This window comes from Sylvia atricapilla, chromosome 5 (genome assembly GCF_009819655.1).
Source record: "Sylvia atricapilla isolate bSylAtr1 chromosome 5, bSylAtr1.pri, whole genome shotgun sequence".
Lineage (NCBI taxonomy): Eukaryota > Metazoa > Chordata > Aves > Passeriformes > Sylviidae > Sylvia > Sylvia atricapilla.
In genome coordinates this window covers 40,862,032-40,883,655 of record NC_089144.1, presented here as the reverse complement: position 1 = coordinate 40,883,655, position 21,624 = coordinate 40,862,032, and the positions used below count along the sequence as shown (strand labels likewise).

The following is a 21,624-nucleotide window of genomic DNA, read 5'->3' as shown; positions in this document are numbered from 1 at the left end:
TAGAGCACTCATGTTCATAACTCTTGATTTGTCTTTGAAAGGTACAGAGATTAATATGTTTACATTTTCTATAAAATAATGGAATATATTAGGAGCAAGATTAATAGTAACACATCTTCCTGATCATCATAAAAAATAACATTAGCAAAGCTTATAAGTGCTATCATAATATTAAGACAATATTCTGCAAATAATTAGTAATAAAGGATTATTCAGTTTTGTTTAATTTTGTTGATTTTTGTGCTCAATATCTCAGATAATTTATTTCGAATTTGAAAGCCTGTAGACATGGTTTATTGCAGTTGATGTCCTAATTCTAAAGAATTGTATATAGAAACTCATTTTTATACCTTGCAGATAGTCTGACAGAAAAACACAGAACTCATTTATAGGTCTCCTTAGGAGGCCACCAAAGCAAGTTATCTAGATAAATAGAATTTTGCTCACTATTAATACAGTATAAATAAAAGTACCTTTTCATTGAATTGTTTTGAATCTTGATTTGACTCAGAAGGATGGCAAGAAGCTACGTCATAAATGTCACCTAAAGAAAAAATAAATAAAAAATATAGTTCACAGAGAGAAAATCCCTTAGCAGTGCTCAGTTTTGGGCTACACTGTTTATCTGCTTGATTAAACTAAACTTGTTTTCTACTTAAATATGTATGGGAATAATTATCTACATTAAAAGCAGAAAATGTGTGTACCAGAAACAGATACAATGACACTGTAAGAATACAATGACAGCAAATATGAAAGGGAACTCTCCATCATGAAACACAGCAGGACATTTTGTGCACAAAAATACAGTAGCACTTGAATCAGATAGGTCAAAAACTGACAAAGAACTACAAAAAACAATGAAAAAGAATAAGATTGTACTACAAAAAAAAAAAAATAGGGCTGTTCCTGGCTTTATTCCTAGAGATTTTCATCATGCATTCAGAAGCTGATGGAATAGGTTTCACTGCTTGTTTAAACAAGTTTGCATTATTAAAAGTTTGCATTATTATACTGATGCTTGTTAGTCTAACTTCCCCTGGCAATATGAGGTGTACAAACATTTTAGCTGTGACTAATGCTTACCTGTACTTTGCTCATCATCTAAGTCCTGCAGTATAAGCCTTTCAGCATCTTGATTGCTGCTCTTGATAAAGTTTAGATAGGAGAGAACTGATTCTGGTAAGTCACCTGAAATCTAGAAAAACACAACCTTTGACATATATTCTACATTTGTGTCTCACAGGATTGAAAAGAGGTAAATACTTGACATAAGAGAATAAAGACTTGTTTTGTTTTTACCTATAATGCATTGATGGAGATTTAGCAACAATTTCCACCAAAATTTTTTCAAATTCCTACACTCATTGTCTTATCACCCACTGAAAAATTAATAATTCTAATTTTAATAACATTCTAATCAAATTTTAGTAATGTATCTTGCACCATCTCCAGAAACACATTTCAATAAATTGTGTTTATAACTGTGTTGGACCAAGAAATTAAAGAAAAAGGACAAGATAAAAATTAGCAAATACATGTGAGGCACAGGATCTTTTTCTTTAAGCTGTTTAGACTCCCTACAAAATAAATTATTTTAAAATTTATTAATGTTTGAAGTATGCATGTAGAACCAATGCTTCAGTTTTCTTTATGTCCTGGGTTGTAGTTTAGGATGTATTCTATCACCATCTTCAGTAAATGGCCCACCAATGCCTTGCCCATGACTCATAGATAACTCACTCCGGGAGCTATCTCTCTTTAATGGGCCATCAAGGACCCCACTATATGACTCATCATCCCATTGTGAGATGCTCCGCCCATGGGGAGGAGCCAAGCATTCTCACCTGGATATAAGCTGGGATTTGGGACAGTAGAAGCAATCCTCATCCATTGGATTCCCAGAGTACTGGAGCAACCAGATCTTTTGATGAGATCACTGCTTCAGGAATACCACCTCGTCTGGACTGTTTCCATCACCCTGATCAGGTTGTATTCTGACTCTGTCAGTGTTTTTCTCTTTTTGTATTGTTGCATTTATTTTATTTTATTTTATTTTATTTTATTTTATTTTATTTTATTTTTTTCCTTTTCTTCTCATTAAATTGTATTTCTGACTTAGAGCCTCTCACTTGGTTTGTTTTCAAACCACAACACTTTATTACATATAAACTTTCTATTCAAAAATAGAAACTGTCTTTAATGTCAAGATTTCGGGAAAATGGTCTGCCTTCTCTCAGATGTGCAAATTGTGGTAGACATTGCAGACATTCAACATGTGAGTGCATACACACTTATCACTGATGCCTTTACCATGTCATATGAAACATGATTTATGATCAATATTATATACCCTAATATCCTACAAACCAATTCCTTTGCCACAAATCTGAAATATTAAAATGGCAGAAAAGGACTCAAATAACTGATTTTATTTCAGAGGAAAGCAGCTTCCCAAAATAAGAAGTCATCCAATAAAGAGTACTTGAAGAACCAGTTTATATGAAATTAGGATCTGGAAATCTTATAAGGAATCTCCTAAATCATTCTCTTGTAAGATTAAAACACAGATTTCAGTGAAGAATCATCAGTTTATTCATCCAGATTTAATCTACTTCATCAAATCTTCTAGCTTCAGAGGATTCTAAAACAAAAAACTCCAGGTCTGATCTTTTCAAGGACAATGCTGATATTCATCTCTCTTATTGTCTTGTCACTTCTGTAGGCTACACTTTTTATGAAGCAATACTACCAAGACTACTTTTCAGAAGAAATCCTTGGGTTAGGTGTGTCAGGAAAATGTTCACTCATCAAATGGTCTTTCCAATGCCAACACTGCTTTTGTACTACGCACTACAGAAGCAGTTTCAGCTCACTGAATACTTACTGTCTCACTGTCACTCAAGAGTTCCTCTGATACCTCTGTGTCAGGATCATCTGTTCCAAATGAAGAAACGCTGATTCTGCCTAATTCAATTTCTACTTCTTTTTCAATTCCTTCTTCTGACATTCTACTTCCCACAGCGTCTTATCTGTTTTGAAAGCTACACAAAATAAAATAGCACCTTTCAAAACAGCATGAACCAAAATAAACAGAGTCCTCATCCAGCCTATATTTATTCAGATCTATTTATTGAACAGTTGTCTTAAAACATGAAAACCTCATTTCATACCACCAAGCAAAAATAAGAAAAAATTACCTTGCGATAAGAGAATCCCCCTCATGAAATCCTTTATAATTTTGCAAATGTTATTAAATTTCAATATTTAAAACCTCCACCTGCCCTCTATTCCCTCATAAGGATTTTTTTCCCAGCCGTAATAGCTACAAAGGAAAAAAACCCAAAAACCCAACCAAAACGAAACAAATCCCTCTGAACAATAAATAAGTATTAACTATTAAAAAATAAGACTAAGAATATAGAAAGCACTCAATGAACTTTTAATGATAAAGAGAAAGCAGCAGAAATGATGTAATTCAGAGAAGTACAAAACTTGTGGATGGACGCAGGCGGGGGAAGCCAGGTACCTTGTCAACGCCCCCTCACTCCCCCTTCTTTCGCAACCCGTTGCCTCCTGTAAGTAGGGGAACAGGAGGCAGCGAGTAGGTCCTCGCCGGCTCCTACAGCAGGAGACCGGGCATAGGAGCGCATTTCCGCGGGGAAGGCGAGAAGCAGATCCCGGCGGAGACGAAACTACACTTCCCGAAAGGCATCGCGCCCAGAGGCAGCACCGCCCACCAACGCTTCCTGACAGGCCCGCGGCGCCGCCCCTTTGCATGCTGGGAGCTGTAGTCTAGCGCTTAGAGCAGCCGCACTCCTCCGGTCCCCCTGTCTACTTCACGTACCCAACTCACCTGCCGTTCAGTCAGGCTCCTCACGGCGCCTCCGCCTTTCTGGCCGCCTCTGGAGAGCAGCAGCCCCTCCGCCCAGAAATTCTGCATCCGCCAACAGAGGACGGTCGGGAGCTCCAGGGGGAGGACGAGAGCCCCGCACCGCGCTGCTACCGCGGGAGCGTCACCACGGCAACGGGAAACAGCGTCTCGGACGGGCAGCGACAGGAGCCAAACTTGGCCAGGAGCTGCTGTTTCGCGTTCTTGGGGCGTTAGGAGGCGCCCTCCAGCATGAGACGGAGCACTCCGAAGAGTCTGCTTTCGTGGTTTTCTTTGTGTTTTAATATTGGGGTTTGGGATTTAATTGTTTGTTTGTTTTGTAGGGTTTGTTTTGGTTTGGGTTTTTTGTTTGGGTTTGTCGGGGTTTTTTTTTGAGGTATTTTTATTTTAGATTTGGATTCTTTATTTGGTTTTGGTTTGTGTTTGGGATTTTTTGAAATCGCAGACTGGAATTTAGTGTTCACAATAAATTGCAAGGCTCAAATAACCAGAAAAAATCCCCATCAATAAAAGCACACCGAAATCACAGTAAAGGTGGATTAAAACACTGTGGGTTTACTTCCATTCTTGTTTGCCCAGAGAACTAGAGAGTAAGGAAAAATGAAAACACACCAGACATCCCTTCTGTCTTTCCTTGCTGGGGCTTGGTCATGGCTCAGAAGGGCTGGCTGGTGCTGGGCTGTGCTGGGACACTGGTCTCTGGCATGGCCAGCCCGGCACGGCCTCGCAGGTGCAGGGGACCAGCGGCTCAGCATGCCCCTGCTGATGCTGCAGGTAGGGAGCAAATAAGAGGAGTTTAAAATCAAAAAATTGTCAGAAAAAGGTAAATGTAAATACAAATCCATAGAGGAATAGAATGGTTTGGGTTGGAAGGAACCTTCAACATTATCTCTCACCAAACAACCTGCCATGGGCATGGATAGCTTCCACTAGACCAGGTTGCTCAGTGTCCCCTCCCACCTGGCCCTGAACACAGGGATGGGGCACCCACAGCTTCTCTGGGCAACCTGATTTCAAGCCTCACCACCCTTTGTGGTGTAAAGGATTTCCTTGTAGCATTTAACATAAATCTTCCCTCCTCTAGTTCAAAACCTGTTCCCCTTGTCCTGTCACTGTCTGTCTCTGTAAAAGTCCCTCAGTGGTTATTAAAAGCTGGAGAGAATGTCCAGCTGAAGAATGAGAGCCTAAAAAGAATTCAGTCTAGGAAAAGCTATAAAGATAGGGCAAGGTGCAGATAATAGCATTTTTTTGTGTTTGTAACACATTTTTGTGTGTTTATTACCCTGAATCTGATGAGGAATACCAGCATGCAAAAACAGATATAAAAAAATTTAAGAGCTAAAAGGCAAATTTAGGTTTTACATAGAAAAAGTGCATTTTGGGAGCAATGGGAAGGATCTGCCAAAAATGGTAGAGGTTTTTCCATCTACTGTCCTTAGAATAAGCTGAATATCTTTCTGATAGTTCTAGGAGTGTGAAGCAAATAACACTTGCTTCATGGACAACCGCTTACAGTTTTCTCACCAGTGTTATGGATAAGCAGGATATCTAAATATTAAAAAAATAAACTCATCCATTTGAAATCCACTCTTTTATATAATCATATCACTGGTGAACTCTCTGTGATCAACTTTGATCCACCCATTGAAAGTGCACTTAATGCTTCTTTAGTAGTGAAATTATGCTGTGCATGTATTGAATAATGACCATGTCCTGTGCTTAGCAAAAAAAATTGCCAATGAAAGAGAAATGTTTCATAGAGATCATAAAAAAATTTAATTTCATTTCATGAAATGAAGAATTTTCAAATCACTACTCACTCAACCCTAAGGCTAAATTTAACACTAACCCATACCCTAGCCCTAACCCTGAACATAACCCTAAACTTGACCCTAACACTAATCCTCACAAGAACACCCCCATCCATAAGGGTGGTTCAGTTTAGAAATAAATAGGAGCATCAATACTGAGGCCCTACTGGGATTACCTTGCCATTATTGTTACAGCCATATTGTTCCTGGAGCCATAGGCTCTTTTACTCACACAACCCTAACCCTAAGCATTGTCCTAACCCCCAGACTAACCCTAAAGTCCCAATCCACATGGGTGCCTGGTTTTAGAAAGAAGTAGGAGCAGCAATGTTGGGGCTGTGCCGGGTTTACCTTGGCATGCCATTTCCAACCCTAGTACTCCTGGAGCTGTAGGCTCTTTGACTCACTCAACACTAACCCTAAACCTAACCCTGATCCTAATGACATCTTGGGAATGTGCAGAGGTCCTCATCACCATAGGTTACACTGACTGAAAGGTATGGATTTATCAGTTGTGGCACCCTGACCTATGCCCTCGGAATGCCTTTTGGATTGCCAGTGTCCCTGAAGTTGTAGGTTCTGCAGCTCTCTGAAGCCTCACACAAACCCTAAGTGTACCTTGTTTGTTGGTGCCGAGATCCCCATCGTCACTGGTGGCGCTGATTCAGAAATTGTAGAGTGAACAATCTTGGAGCTGTGCTGTAAGGAAAATCCTTCATTTCACAAATTTGGAAATGAAGGGAAAACAATTGCATGGCGTGGAAGTGTATGACAGGAAGTGCATCAAAATGAGCCAAAACCTCCTGAAACCTGTTGTCTGTATCCAGAAAGTCAGGGCTGGCCAACATAAGAAAGCTTCTCTGTTCTAAGGATGTGGCTATGTTGGAAGAAATGTATCATTGTTTGACCATTCTCCTTAAGATAGGATAGAAACATTCAATGTTGATAAAGATTTTCTTGTGTAGAAACAATGCAATATAAAATGTAGGTTAATTTATAAGGATGATATTTTTAATTTTTAGGTAAATATTTTAAGATTAACTGAATTATTATTAAAATTTCTCAGAATAAATCTTTGAAACAACACAGGTAATACAAGACAACTATTGCAGATTCCAGTTTTTGAGTTGAATATATAACTGGTCGGGGGGCGGTTCTAAAAGAAATTCATCACACCATTGTTTTGATACATTCTACTTTTGAAAACCAAGAAAAAGTTCAATTGCTCTTAAAAGTAGTGAAACTTCTCCAGGGAAATTGAAAAACCTGTTGTTACATATAGTCTATAAGTTTACAAGGTGCAACATAGACCCCATTATTGACCCCACTCCACCACAGAGCTAGTTTGAGAAGCTTACTATGGCTTTCTTCATGCTGAAATCCAGCAGAAGTTTTATAATCCAGGCATTGAAGATCTTGACTTATGATTTGCTGAATATTTACTTCCAAAAAATCAAATTTGATACATATGTAATGTGTTTTCTATGTAAAATGAGTTGTTAATGCCAGATAATTTCTGGCTGCAGAAGTTTCACATTTGTCATCTCTTAATTTCAGCTGGTATCCTTATTATTTAATAAGTGCTCTGAAGAATAGAAGAACAAGGGTATGACAGGCTATGTAAATCCTGCCATACAAATCTTCCAAGTGTCTTTAGCAGCTTAAAATAAATAGACCAAAACCAAAGCAAAACAAAAATACATGTGTACAGTGTAACAAAGGCAATGGAGACTATACACCATCTTGATGCTTCTACTGCTGTTATTATTTTTTGTTCAATGTATCAGATGACAGTTAAAATTTATAAAATATTATCTGGAGAAAGGAAGTTCCACTGTAATTTATAAGAGTAGTTATAGTTGTTTTATAATGAACTGAATATATGATTATACTTTCAGCTGTGGTTTAAAACTGAAAACAAAATAATGAAATTAAAGATAAAAAAACAAATACAGAATTACCATTTAAATATCTTGGATTTTTAGTGGAATTTTCTTGGCAAGAAATCTGTTTTCTTTCTCTTATTTAGCAGTTTTGAATTTTTCTTTTTTAGATGTTCTTAATTAAAAAAAATCCTTCCCTTCATTACCCCCCTCCTTCCCATCAAGCTCTGAGTCTCATGCTTTTGACATTTGGCTTGTGGCATTATTTGGCAGAAACAATTTCTTCAGGTTTGGGTTTTTTTTTTTTTTTTTCTGAGTATTAATAGAATTTTTCTTTCATTTTAAATCATTGCAGAATAAAAATGCCCCATCCCTGGCAGTGATTGAATGCAGGCTGGATGTGGCTTTGAGCAACCTGGTCTAGTGGCAGGTGATCCTGCCCATGGCAGGGGCTTTGGAAGTAGAGGGTCTCTGATGTCCCTTCCAACCCAAACCATTTTATATTTGTACGGTTCTATGTAATAGATAGAAGAAGTAATAGATTTACTTTTTCACAAGGTGGCAGTATTGGATTGAACTGCATGGTTGCAAGGTTTTTCCTCTTGAGAATGTTTTCCATCACTACGTGGTATGATTATCAGAATAATAGAAAAACATATTACTATATCTAAAATTTAGATATTGCTTTAATTTATGCAATTAATTTATTTCTTTCTCTTGGTGTATGGCTTATAGATGAATCACTGAAAAATAAATCAGCTCTATTAATCTTTTCTTTATATCATTTATGAGACTGCATTTGACCTGCATTTGATGAGATGATAGATCCTTTTGGTGAGGATTTGGGTGGAATGAATAAGAGTATGGCCTCTCCATATGGATATTTCTTTTTCCCATAGTGCCTATCAATTTCTTCTGTCAGAAAAGTAACTTTTAGGTCACATAACAACAGATGTATTCTTGAAGAGCAGACTGCCTTGGCCATGTTAAGAAGTGTCAGTTCCAAATGGAACCATCCATTTGGATGGTTCTATTCATGGCATAGGAACCATCCAATGCAGTAATTCTGGGAGAAAACATTTGGGCTGGAAGAAATGAAAACCACTGTTACTTTCCATATCTATGCACAAATGGTTGGAATGCAAAGGAGAAAGTGGCCAGTTGCAAAGATGGATGACAGCACCAAATCTCTGATTTATTGAGAAATATATAACCATCTCCATGTAGGATCTGCACATGTCTTAATACTTCTTGGCAAACAGAAAAAAAAAAAAAATCTGTAAACTTACACTGTAATTGTTCACTGATTTCATTCTTGGTTTTTTCACATTGTTTAACTGAGAATGTTCTGTTTACATCTCATATGTTATCACCATTGTCTAAATTTATGAAAATATATATTTTTTTCTGTGAATATAGATAATAATAACAGTAATAATACCCTTTTATCATTCTGTTATTCCATTCTTTTAGTAATGACATTACAAAGATATAATCATTTTTTTGGAATAGCCTGCGTAAGTGGAAGTCTAATAAAAATAAAAGGAAAATAAGTAACAGTACAAATGCGCTGTGTTACAGTTTTTTCAGCAGAGAACTAGCCAGTGACATGTCTTTCTTGTATACTTGGCATTGGATCTGTTATTACTTTTATGTCAGCCATAGGAGTGTAGGGGAAATCAAATGTCTGTTAGTTACAGTAAGTGGAAATTAGGCTCCAATTTTCTTGTAAAATGAAAGAGAATTTTGTGTGCATGAAAAATGTGAACCTGTTTTGGTGTGATTTCCACATACAAATTTGTTGATAGAAAAGCATATTTAGATAAAATCCTGGCTCAAATGAAATCTCACACAACAGAAGATATTTCCATATCACTGCATGAAAGTTTTCAATGACAAAATACTGCAGTTTTACGCAGAAAATATTTTAAACACTGTATTTATTAGCATAAATGTTTTAAAATACTTAGTGTGTGTTGAAGAAATAAAGAAAAGCTTGGTCCAGAATATTCCAACTTAAAGGCACAGATAGGTGCAGTATGGCTACAATATTGACATATCAAAGTATGATTAAAAAGCTGTTACCTATGTACACTGAACTGCAGACTCTGTGTTTACATACAATTCCTGCTTTTTAAGGGAATAACACTTTTATTTCTGAAAAACTGCATTGTAACTATACATTCTTATCATTTTGATACCTTTTTTCCTCCATCTTTTGTTTATTGTCACCCTTTTTGAGAGATGTTTTTGACAGTGTGGAATCTGAAGCAGAGAACTGTGCTTTCATTTGTTAAGCACTACAACTATAAATTTGCACAGCAAAGAGTTTCCAGGTGCTATAACCAGGAAACTTCTTCCTCCCTGCTACTGCCTAGACATGTAGTGTGTGCCTCAAAATTTCTTAGGTGGTGGAAGAAAATATGTCTCATTTGCATCTTCCTTGGAATCATCTATTCTCACAGTACCTAGATTCTGTGCGTGAAAATTTGTTTTCACTCGAAATAAGAAAAATCAACTATCTTTTTTTATTTTGTGCCTTATTGCTCAATGTAGTTCTTAAATATGCATGGGACTTAGGTACCATTGCCTTTCAAACAGGTAATGAAGAAATAAGCATTTTTCTTCAGTGAAGTACAGCTGCTTAAAACCAGCTTTTTTTCTTCTCTTCGAAGAAAGTTATGGCTGTGTCTTTAAGCCTAACACAGTGAGTTGTGCTTTGTTTGAAGTCTGCTTCTTAGACTATGATGTCACTTTCTGCAGGTTACCAAGAAAATAAATTCTTATTTTTTAGAATTTATTAGAGTGAATTTATTTTATTCTTTATTAGAATTCACTCTAAATAATAGTCATGAAGGATCATACATGAGGTTCTGGGATTTTTTATTGCACTGCTCACTTATTCAAAATAATTGAATACGTAGCTTGTCTTTGTGCATTTTTTCAGTATGTGAGTTTTCAAATCCTGGTGTTTATAATGCAAATGGCAATATTGGTGCTGATAATTATGAAAAAAGAAGAGGTATGTAAATAAATGGTGTGGAACTGCTGATTACTTCAAAATTGTTTCATGCAATTAATTTAAAAATATGGAATAGTCAGTTCTCACTGTAAACTTTATTACTATTTGATTGAAGTCGACTATTTCACATGTTGACCAGGAATAGTAGAATGTGAAAAACTTGACTTGAGGAATTCAGCATGGTTCAATAGAGTAAATGGGAGTGCATGGAAATATATTTCCAATTTCTCCCCTGCAAAAAACCATACCTTTCCTATTCAGGAATGTGGAATAGCACTGGAAGGGACAGCTTTATTCCTTGTTAAGGGATAACCGAGAAAGTCCCTCTTTCCTGGGTGTCTACAGTTGTGGGAGAAAGCATTAGATGCTGAGTTGTTTGAAGATGTATTTTATCAGTCTCAGCAAAGCTACAGAATCTAGGGCTAATGTGAGCTGTTCGTTCCCTTAGCCTACAGCAAAACATTTCCTGGCCAGATTCTGTGGTACTCGCAAAAGTTTGTATCACATTAGGTCCAGAAACAATTTTTGGTGTGTGCTTATTATTATGTGATGCTGTGCTTATTAGAAATATGGGAAGTAGGATTTAGTATTTCAGGTGGAACTAAAATGCTTCCTGTCTCTCCTGGCTCCAGTTGGGCAAATTACCTTGTGCCTGCCTGTGCTGTGTATGGGGTTTGGGCTCCTTCATTTATCCTTCCCTTTGGCTTACAGCTTTCCTATTAGTGCAATGGCTGTGACGCATCTTGGATCACATTTGGCAAATTGATTAGAATGCTGCTGCTTGTACACAATCCTTGAAGAAGCCTGAGTATCAAAAAAAGATCAAGGATTGTACTATCCATCCACACTCTTACCAATATGCATATATCAAATGCTATAAATATTTATTAAAAGGTTCACAATCAATGGAACAACAGAATTGATGATTTTATTTCTGAATACAGGAATGAGAGTCCCACTGAGCAGAAATCTGTGTGGAACCTTCTGAATGCTATGCAGCACAATGTAAAGAAAAAAACCCCAGAAAATATAACCTCTAAAAGTACTGCATTGGCCAGAAATGTGTATACCAACTAGAACTTATATAAAAAAATCTCATTTAGTAAAGGATTAATTTTTCAAGATCTGCTGCTATTATCTGATGTGGGTTGGCAGATTCCTTTCTGTTATATGGGTCACTATTGATGAGATTAAGCTCTTGAAAAACTTTTCATTTCATGTAGGAACAGAGCGTTCTGGCCACTGAAAGCTGAAAAAATTCCTGCAGCTGAAAAAATTAATGGGAGGCCTGGTATTTTTTACAGTGCTAGATACCATAAACCCTTGATCTGCTTAAATCTTGAGGCTGATGAGAACCAAGCAGAGATGTTATGAGGTCAATGTAGAGCTCCTCCTGTGAGAAAATTTGAATAGGTTTTGCACTGAGACTCAGAAATAATCTGAAATGGGCTTGCAAATTAGTACTTTCAATACACATACTTAGTTATTACTCAATATATTTCCTGTGACCTGGCAGCAAGTAATTTGTTTACTTCTTTAGAAAAGTCCTATAAAATATTTGGATGGTGTCAATTATTTTGGAAGTTGTTAGAAATGTTTTTGACCAGTGATCTGCTATCCATCTTTGAAATTAATTCTGCGTATGAGCTTTTAATTACAAACACTAGAGTTTAACAGCTTGATATGGTTTAATATGCTTCTATAGATCAGCTGCAAGTTCCTTAATATGACTTCTTCCAGAGGTGAGTTACATCACTTTTAATGAGTGTTGAAGATAATTGATGATTCCAGATAACTCACAAGGCATATATGTCTAGTCTCAAGATTACAAATGCATTTGCAATGTATTTTTAAAATCTGTTTTTTGAAAATCTGTTCATTGCATTCATGATTTCTTAAATGAATAATAGTGACCCCATTATGCCAATGGTGCAGCTAGACTATGTGCTGGTATACTTGACTGCAGTTTTATTGGACTGTTGTAGGCATTCACAGACTCACCACCCACCCAACTACTGGAATCATTGGCATTTGCCATGAGAAAAACAAAAAAACCCCGAAGATCGTTAATAGTATTTTATATATTCTTGGTGATATTTAATGTACTGCTTAAAACTGGTGACTATTTTAACTAAACCTGTGGGGTTGTTGAAATGGAATATTTATACCGGGAAAGACAGCTTTTGCCAAATTACCTAATTTTCAAAATTTAGAAGCAGTAGATCTTTAACTGACCCTTCAAAACATGAAAATGGCATGTTATTTTTTAGCATCTCTGAGCTAAAATATGGAAGATTTTATCCCACAAACCAATGAAAATATTTCTGAAGATTCATTCTGATTCAGAATGAGAATCTCCTGGAATTTTCTACATGAAAAGAATTCCATTCTCCGAGCAGTTTGACCACTTAGTTTGCTTTTGTTTTACTGGTACTGAAGTAGGTTATTGGGAAGAGCTAGCTGATAATTATTTGAACATGACATAGTGTTTGCTTTGTCCTCCAAGTTTGAGTTATGTGTTGAAGAGAGATTAATTTATACTAAAATGAGTTGGGAGACTGCTAAAGATCTCAGAAGAAAAAAAAAATTCCCAATTAAAAGGAATAAATAATTATACTCAAAATTTGGTCCATATTAAAATTTCTACATCTGAGTTCCTGTGTTTTTATTTTTATATGTTTTATAAAATTTACCCCTGTTGCATTCATTATGAAATCACATTCACTGTGCTTTTACCAATAAAATTTGCTATAATCTATTTTACTGCTTACACACAATTTCTACATTGAAAATACTTTGTGCGGCTAAGGGTTATAGTCAAAATGCTTTAATCTGGGTTTGCAATTATTTTCTTTTTCTGTTTAGATGTGTTCTAGAATAGTTTAGAGCATGAAAGAAAGTATGTAGAATTATAGAAGGCCCTGAGTTTAGAAGGGACCTTCAACATCATCTAGTTTCAACCCCTCTGCCATGGTCAGGTACATTTTCCACTAGACCAGGTTGTTCAGAGCTCCATCCAACCTGGCCTTGAACACTTCCAGGGATGGGGATCCAGAACTTCTCTGGGCAAGCTGTTCTACTCCCTCACCAACCTCAAAGTAAAGGATCTAGTCTAATCTAATCTAATCCTAATCACTTTCAGTTTGAAGCCTCTGCCCCATGTCCTTTCACTACATGCTCTTGTGAAATGCTTTTCTTGAAATTTCTAGTAGGCTCCCTTCAGGTACTGAAAAGCCACAACTAAGTCACCCACAAGCCTTCTCCAGGCTGATCAAAATTCTCTCAGCCTTTCTTCATAGGAGAGGTTCCCATCCCTCTAGTAATCTTGCTGGCCTCCTTTGGACTCACTCTAACAGGTCAACGTCCTTCCCATACTGGGGACCCCAGAGTTGGATACAGCATTCCAGATGCAGGATGAATATTTGGTGCAGGATTCGAGAGCTGGATGCAATTCCTTTCAAAAATGTACTATAGGATCATACTGTTGCTGTCTGTACTATCCAGTGCATATCATAGGAAATGATACATATGCAAGGGTGAATAATTTTCCTCAGAAACATTTCTGTACTGAATAGAGGGAAAATATTCACTCTATTGACTGGCACTCATTTGGGTGAAAATTCCTGTATGCAACAATCTTCATAAGTGTTGGAGTTACATGATTTTGATTTCTACTGTAGATGGAATTCTGTGAAAGATACAATGCCACAGAGTGGAAAGTGAACAAAACAAAGAACAATAATACTCAGTTCCCGTGTTCATGTACAAAATACAATCTGAAGAAATGGTTTTGTGATGTCCCAAGGGATTCAACATACAGTGTGGTAAGAAATAAATAAAAAAGTTCTTGAAGAATGTAACTTCTGTTACTAAATAGACTTCCGAAAAAGATCTACCAAGCATATTTTCCTTCAAGATGTGGCTTGCAAATTCCAAAGTTTTAACAATATTCATTGTTTTGTCTCTGGTCACTGAGAAACCTTGGTTTTTAGGTGTTATCTGCCAGTCATGTAGTTCTAAATTAAGGATGCTTCAATGGAACAGGAGTTGTGCCTGATCAATATCACAGGGAAATTTAGAAGTGGTTTAAGAAGCATCTTGGCATAAACCCATGCTGTGCAAATCAATAATGGCAGAGAAAAGCAGCAGTGTATAAAATCTGTACAGTACATTTTCCACTTGTAATTGTGAGAAATGTCTTCACTTGTTTGTATTATTTGTTTCTAGAGCATCTCCAGTTCTTTACAGGATAAGTGGAATGAGCAAGACACTGAAATAATATGTGTTTTGTGAGACCAGTCCACGTTAGCGTTCATGTGTGTTACATCAAGGGACCAGTTTGCACAGGACCACCTGATATCACTACCTGAGCTGGAGCAAAGTGAGACATATTGCCCTCTTTGAAAAACCATGCAGTGTTACTAGGACCAGCTAATAAGGACAAAAATGTAGTGGGCAGTGGTTGTTTCTTGACAATGCAGAACAGTAAATAATGGGAAGTTCTCCAGTGACATCTACTCTTGTCTTGTTTTGCTCATCAGTTCTGAATTTCTCCATCTTTCTATAAATCCTTGTCATTATTTTAAAAAATCACTTCTAAGTATGGAAAACATTTATGTTTATGTTTTATTGTATTTATTCATATTCTAATCTACATAATAATTTGACAGTTGTTTTAAAAAGCAATATGATAAATATACATTTTAACCTGGAAGATACTCATATCCATGTCAGCATGCATAATTCATAGGAATCAATGGAAACTTGAAAATATTCTTTTCAGCATTTACTTGTAAGTTAATCTCTCAGTTAAACACACACAAAAACAAATTCTGTTTTGATTAAGTCAGAAGCTCTGGAACATTTCCATGCAAAAATGTTGAATTTCCTTCAGAACAAGTTGTTTAGTTCGGATAATTTATACAATGTTACAGCTAAGAATCCACAGTATATATTACTGATGAATTTGCTCTCTGGCAAGTAAATACCAGAATCTGGCATGCCATACAGAAAGTTCTATTCCATGTATTTTAAGAGTATGTTCTCATAAAGATGCAATATAAGTTCCAAAATTGACATGATTTTTCTTGACATCCTTTATTATATACTTGCCTAGGGAAGTGAAGAACATTTAAGTACATGGTTTGAAAACAATGCTCTTACCTTAATTGCAATTGCTATAACCTTATTAACCACACAGGTAAGACTACTTCCAAGCAAAAAAACCACAAAATACTGGTATTTTTACACAAAGTGAAAATCAATCAATCCAGTGCCGTCTAGTTTTGACTGATTTTTTTAAAAATTTTCATCAATTTTAATTAGAGGAAAGATCAAGCACTTTTTACTGACAATCTCCCATATATTCAAACACCAGAAATTATGTAGTCCAAAGCCTGCAAAATGAAGTGATTGACCAGGCTTCTGAAAGCAAATAATATTTCAAGGTCAGAAAGTGGTTAAAGAGCATGTCAAATCTCTGCACCAAAAGACCTCTTTTGTGCTCTGTTTTTACAGAACCTACTCTGCGAGTGTACTAAATCAAACAAGACAAAACAATGAAATCTCTTCTCCCACATATCTATGAGAAAATTTTGTTTGACAAAAAGAACAGAGCTTTCAATATCAGAGCAAAATCACATGAATAATGGCAAAAAGAATTGATTGTTCACTCCACAGATACCCTGAAGGTAGGCAGAAGGCAGGAAGGAGGATTTTTAATAACATCTAAAATTGTGAGGCTGAATATGAGATCAGTGCATTTTTACTCAGACAACTAAAAGCATCCACGTGTTGTACCTTCCCATAGACGTATGTAGTAAAAATATTCTGGCTATGAAGTGAGACAGTTCAATAATGAAAAAGCTTCTTTTTCATACTCACCTAATCCTCATTAGCACAGATCATGACTGTCTCATGATCCTCAATATACTATCACTGACACATCCTTGTCAGATGACAAAGAACTATTATCCCCATTCAAGAGCTAAGACCAAAAATCATAGAATCATTTCATTTGGAAAAGACCTTTAAGGTCATTGAATCCAACCATATTTGGATTCATAGGGTACTGAAACCTTTAACACTTAACACTGAATTATGTGTCACTTGAAATAGATTTCCAGATACTTCTGTGAATGTGGACCCAAGTGACTCGCTGGACATCACACAGCAAATCTGTACTGATGCAGAAAATTCACTTTTTGTCTTTAGACATCCTGATCATTGTCCTTTATATCCTCTGCAGTGTCATTCATAGGAGCCCAGTTAGCAGTCAAATTAGTTCAGTCATGAGTGAGTTTGAACACTTTCTTTGTTGTTTTTATCTCACCCTGGTGGGTTTTCTGTTTGTTTGTTTTTGTTTGGTTGGTTGGTTTTTGTTGTTTGTTGTTTTTTATTGCATTCATAGGCTATTTAGAAAAGTCAGGAAGAATAATATTTGGCCAAATGAGTCATGAACTCTCCTGATCATTGCTGTGGTGCAAGAATTCTCTGATTCATTCCTATGACAGTCTATGAAATTACTTAAACTAAAACTTGGATCAGGCTCCACTTGTAATCATGATAATATTGGCATTCAGGCTTTAAATGTTTGGGGTTTGCTCATGACTATGGTCATGATAGTATGCTACAAAATTTTGTGTTTTGAAGTTTGAAGTACTATGTTATTCACTAGCTGGTTAACAAATCTTTCTCATTAGCTGGATCAACTTGCTCAAAGTGATGTAAACAGTACTATATAGTACATTGCACTTTGAAACAGAGGGAGCCCTTTATCAGATTTGGTCAAGAAAAACATGTAATAAATGTTACTTCCTTAGGCCTTTATGTTTCCTTCCAGTACTCCTCTATTTTGTCCTTATCTGTTGTGTAATTTAATCTCAAAAAATTTCACTGAGTCTTATAAATATTGAAGTCCTCAGGTCTTTTCCTGAGGAGTGTTGTTGTTGACATATTTTTTTCTTACTTAAAGTGTCTTACCGATAATTTAATCAAATGGCTTTAATGGTTCAGAGTGGAGTGATCTTGAAACCTTAGAACATTTTTTATCCTCTGATCAATGAGGTGACCTGAAACATCTTGGGAACAGAGGAAGGTGTAGTATTTCAAGCATATATGGTATCATTTTTTTTTCCTCTAAAACTTCCCTTTCAGTAATCAATTATCTGATCCTTATACATTTAGTATCTTCTTTTTATTTAGAATGAAAATAATTCCATTTCAAGTGCTTGACACAGGCTGAAATTTTTACTTAGAGAACTTTAAATTCAGTAGAGTGCCTCCTTCCCTCCAAGAGTTACAGTTTGGGAAGTACACAATACTTCAGTCAGTGCAAAGTAGCTTCTGCAAATGTACAAATACTTCTATTCAGTCCACATGGGAGGATTCTTCACTATTCCAGCACAGTAAATTACATCTAAATGTAATAAATACCTATTCATGTGTCATTGTTACACTTAAAATAATTAATCTACTCCATATGATATCCTGTTTCAAAAGAATATTGAGGATGAGATTACCTGGCTAAGTGCAGCCATGTAAAGGAGGACAAGTATTCTAGTGCATGTCAAGTGCAAGGTATTCCTGCAGAGCAGAAATTCAACCTTTTTCCTAGGTAAATATTATAGAATGCCATCCTCTTAGAAGTACCATTATTCTGCTGATTTGAGTGGGAGCCTACTTGCCCTAACTTATGGTTTGCACAACTTGAAATGGTTAACACTAAATGGATCCTCTAACTGGATTCCACTTTAATAATATATAGTTGAGAATTCAGAAAGTCCCAAATAAAGTTACATGTGAAATTTGCATTTGTCCCTAATATATCTTTATTATAGAACAATCGTCAAATATGTCCTCACATATTGGCTTTTCACAGTAGGCTGAAATATAAATTCTTTAAAAATGTACTGTGATTCGTAAACAAATATTTCTTTAGGATGGACTGAAACAATTTCCAATGTCCTAAGAAAAAACTTGGCATGCCCAGGTGTGAGAAGAATGTGACTCCATATGTAAGGAAATGCTCCACAATACCTGATAAACCTGTACAACTAGTCACAGTTCATAATGGATGCTAAAATCTCAAGAAAGCATACAGATAACTAGACAATAGACAAGTGTGTGTATGCAAGAAGATTACATATAAAATTGTCAATACTGCCACATATACTGCTGATGCTTACCAGGAATAACTATAAAACTACACTTTTAAATATGAAATTTAGTAAAAAAGGAATAAGAATGAATGCAGGATAAAGTCTATAGGATGGAAAACTATTTTTTAAATTTTATTTTTTTTAAAAAAATGGAAATAAGTATTTGTCTGCCAATTTATGCAATTCTGATAGGTAACCACAAGAGGACATAGGGAGCTTAAGAATAATGCAGATGATAGAAAAAATAAGCATGAGATCTGCAGAAAACCATATATACACACCTTATATATAGCTCACATTTAAAAACATATTGAATAAGTCTGAAGCTAATAGCCACATGGCCTTGTACTAAGAGACAAAATTATGTTGAGAGATTGCTTCAAAGGAATGGCATGGGAAACAACTCTCAGTAGCTGTGTTAAAGCTCTGTAAGCTACTGAGCAGATCCAAATCAGTTAATTAAGAATTTGTGTCGCTAAAATTAGGAGATGTTCTTAAAGGAATTATTAGTGCAAGTGTGCAGGCAAAAATCATAACTGCATAAATTCTTCATACAAAGTATAGAGAGAAAACAGAGATTGTGGTTGCACAGTCACTTTCATTGGCTTAAAAGCACTCTTCTGCTGCAGGGTGGTCTCACTGCCCTCAAACCCTTTGCCTCACTTCCATACCTGGCTGGGCACTGGCACTAGTAGCCATGCAGATCTGTGAGGAACTGCTCTGATGGGTAGTTCCCAATGCTCTGATGGGCCCAAAAACTAATCCTGCAATAAAGTAGTGATTTGTTTAATTTTTTGTTTTGTTGAGGTTTTTTATTTGTTTTGGTTACTTGTTTTAGGTTTGAATTTTGTAGTGTGTTTGCTTGTTTGTTTATTTGTTTGTTGGTTTGTTTGCTGGGTCTTTTTGGTCAACACTTGTCCAGTGTAAAATACATATATATATATATTGCAGCAACTGGAATTTCTGTTCTTCCTCTCTCTACATAGGGTGTTCTAAAACCTATCCTTAAATTAGGGTCTCTATTATTTTCTTAATATCTGCCCCACCTTGTTATGTGCCTGTATGCACAATGGTTAATCTTCAGTAAAAGGACACTGAATCTTACTCTCAGTGCACTCTCAGTGTCTCATGACTTGAGATTTTAAAACAGTTTCAACCTTTTGAGGATAATGAGACTGAAAGCACATTGCCTATCTCTGTAATTGGTTCTCCAGTTATTATAACATTAGATAATATAAGGGAATGGGATCAGCGTCAGCATCACATCAAATAAATAGTCGTGGTGTTCACTGTGACTAATGTTTGCAGAATTCTCCAGGGGGCTCTGAATAAATCCTACACTGCTCAGTTTAGACTTGAATTTTTATAGGGCTACACGTACAAGCTAGCTGACACATAGCAATGTATCAAGCACTTTGAAACTGCATAGTCACTGAAGCTCTGAGAAAATTTTTGGACAATTTAGGCACAAATTAACTATATGCCTGTCTACGTGACTAGGCAGCCCTAGAAAAACAGTGATGTGAGTGCCATCTAGTTAACTTGTTTTCATATTCTGAAAGAAATAGAAATTGTAGTTATTTGGTTTGCAATTATATTGCTCATACTGCTCAGTTCCTGAGGGAACAGAATCTGCAGTTCCCACAGGGTATTTGTAATTTGTGTTTGGTGCTTATCCAAAGCTAATGTAATCAATGTCAGTTCTGTGAATGTCATGTGCATGTTCTGAATGGGAAGCTCGCAAAACACTATCCATATAAATACTTCAGAATAAAAGTCATGGGACAGAGGTGAAGAGGTTTACATATTTTAAATACTACTTTGGTCTAGAATATTTTGGAGGATTTCAGGTATGACATCCAAGAACTTGAGGATCCAAACTCAAAAGAACAGGATAGATCAAAGAGATGATTTGTCTAGGATGAGTCATTGTAACGAAAATTTGAAACCACTTTTTATTATATGGATACTACCAGCTGGGAAACTATTATGCATTAACAAACCCTCCCCCTCCCAAACAAAACAAAACAAAACACCAACAAAAAAAAACCCCCAAACAAACCAAAATCCAAAATAAACAAAACAAACAAGGGAAAAACTCCAAACAAAGAAACAAACAACCCCCCCCCCCGAAAAACCAAAACAAAACAAAAAAAGAGTGCCTACCATAAAATACAAAGAAGAAAAGTAAGACAAGAATATGAGAACCCCTTTTTGTCAAGCTTGCTAAATCTTTTAAGAATCATGAGCCAAGCTCCCATTCTCCATTCTTATGAAAATATCTAGAATTCCAAGAGGAGTACAGTAAATAATACCCTTTTTGCTTTAGCAGATGTAATGACATTAACATATGATCCCAGTGATCTAATGATGTTTCAAAATAAAAGGCGACTTTTCTTTCTTTAAAGAACATTCTTAAGCCTCAATTGTGCTAAATACAAATGCAGACAGTCTTGTATAATGCTTTGATCACAGAACTTATGGCCTTTATTCCTTACGATAATAAGGTGATTAGAATAATCCGTATATTTAATATTTAAAAAATCCCCTTCTCAACTAGATTCCCATAATGTAATAATGGGAATGGTACATGTTTACAGTTCATTTTTTCCCAGCCTGAACTATTTTTAACTGCATTAAATTTGTTTAATATTGAATTCAATAAAGAGTTTCCAAAAATTTAATGTCAATATTTCTAGAACAACCTGATAAAGCTTTTCAATATCATAAAAAAGCATGATTTTTTTCCCCCCTGAAACTTACTGGAATTTGAGGCTCCAAAATTAACCTTCTAAAATACTTTTGTGTGCAAATAAAAATCAGTGTTCTTAAGCATTAGTAGTCAAAACCTTAAATT

At 35.9% G+C, this 21,624-nt stretch overlaps 2 protein-coding genes across 2 annotated transcripts in view; one reads left to right on the top strand and one right to left on the bottom strand.

Moving 5' to 3' along the window:
- Nucleotides 1-3,330, bottom strand: part of LRRIQ1 (leucine rich repeats and IQ motif containing 1) — a 104,545-nt gene extending 101,215 nt beyond the window's left edge. Inside the window, exons 1-3 of the mRNA XM_066319239.1 lie at nucleotides 2,888-3,330; nucleotides 1,087-1,198; nucleotides 474-544 (exon numbers count right to left, since the gene is read on the bottom strand). Coding sequence (XP_066175336.1) covers nucleotides 474-544; nucleotides 1,087-1,198; nucleotides 2,888-3,010 — 306 coding nt within the window. The 5' untranslated portion in view covers nucleotides 3,011-3,330. The remainder of the gene's footprint in view (nucleotides 1-473; nucleotides 545-1,086; nucleotides 1,199-2,887) is intronic.
- A 1,212-nt stretch (nucleotides 3,331-4,542) lies between these two features.
- Nucleotides 4,543-15,865, top strand: TSPAN19 (tetraspanin 19). Its single transcript, XM_066318749.1, is given in 8 exon segments — nucleotides 4,543-4,666; nucleotides 9,060-9,103; nucleotides 9,188-9,251; nucleotides 9,254-9,285; nucleotides 10,534-10,608; nucleotides 11,503-11,613; nucleotides 14,289-14,432; nucleotides 15,725-15,865. Coding segments are annotated over 8 exon segments (735 nt in total).
- The last annotated feature ends 5,759 nt before the right edge of the window (nucleotides 15,866-21,624 follow it).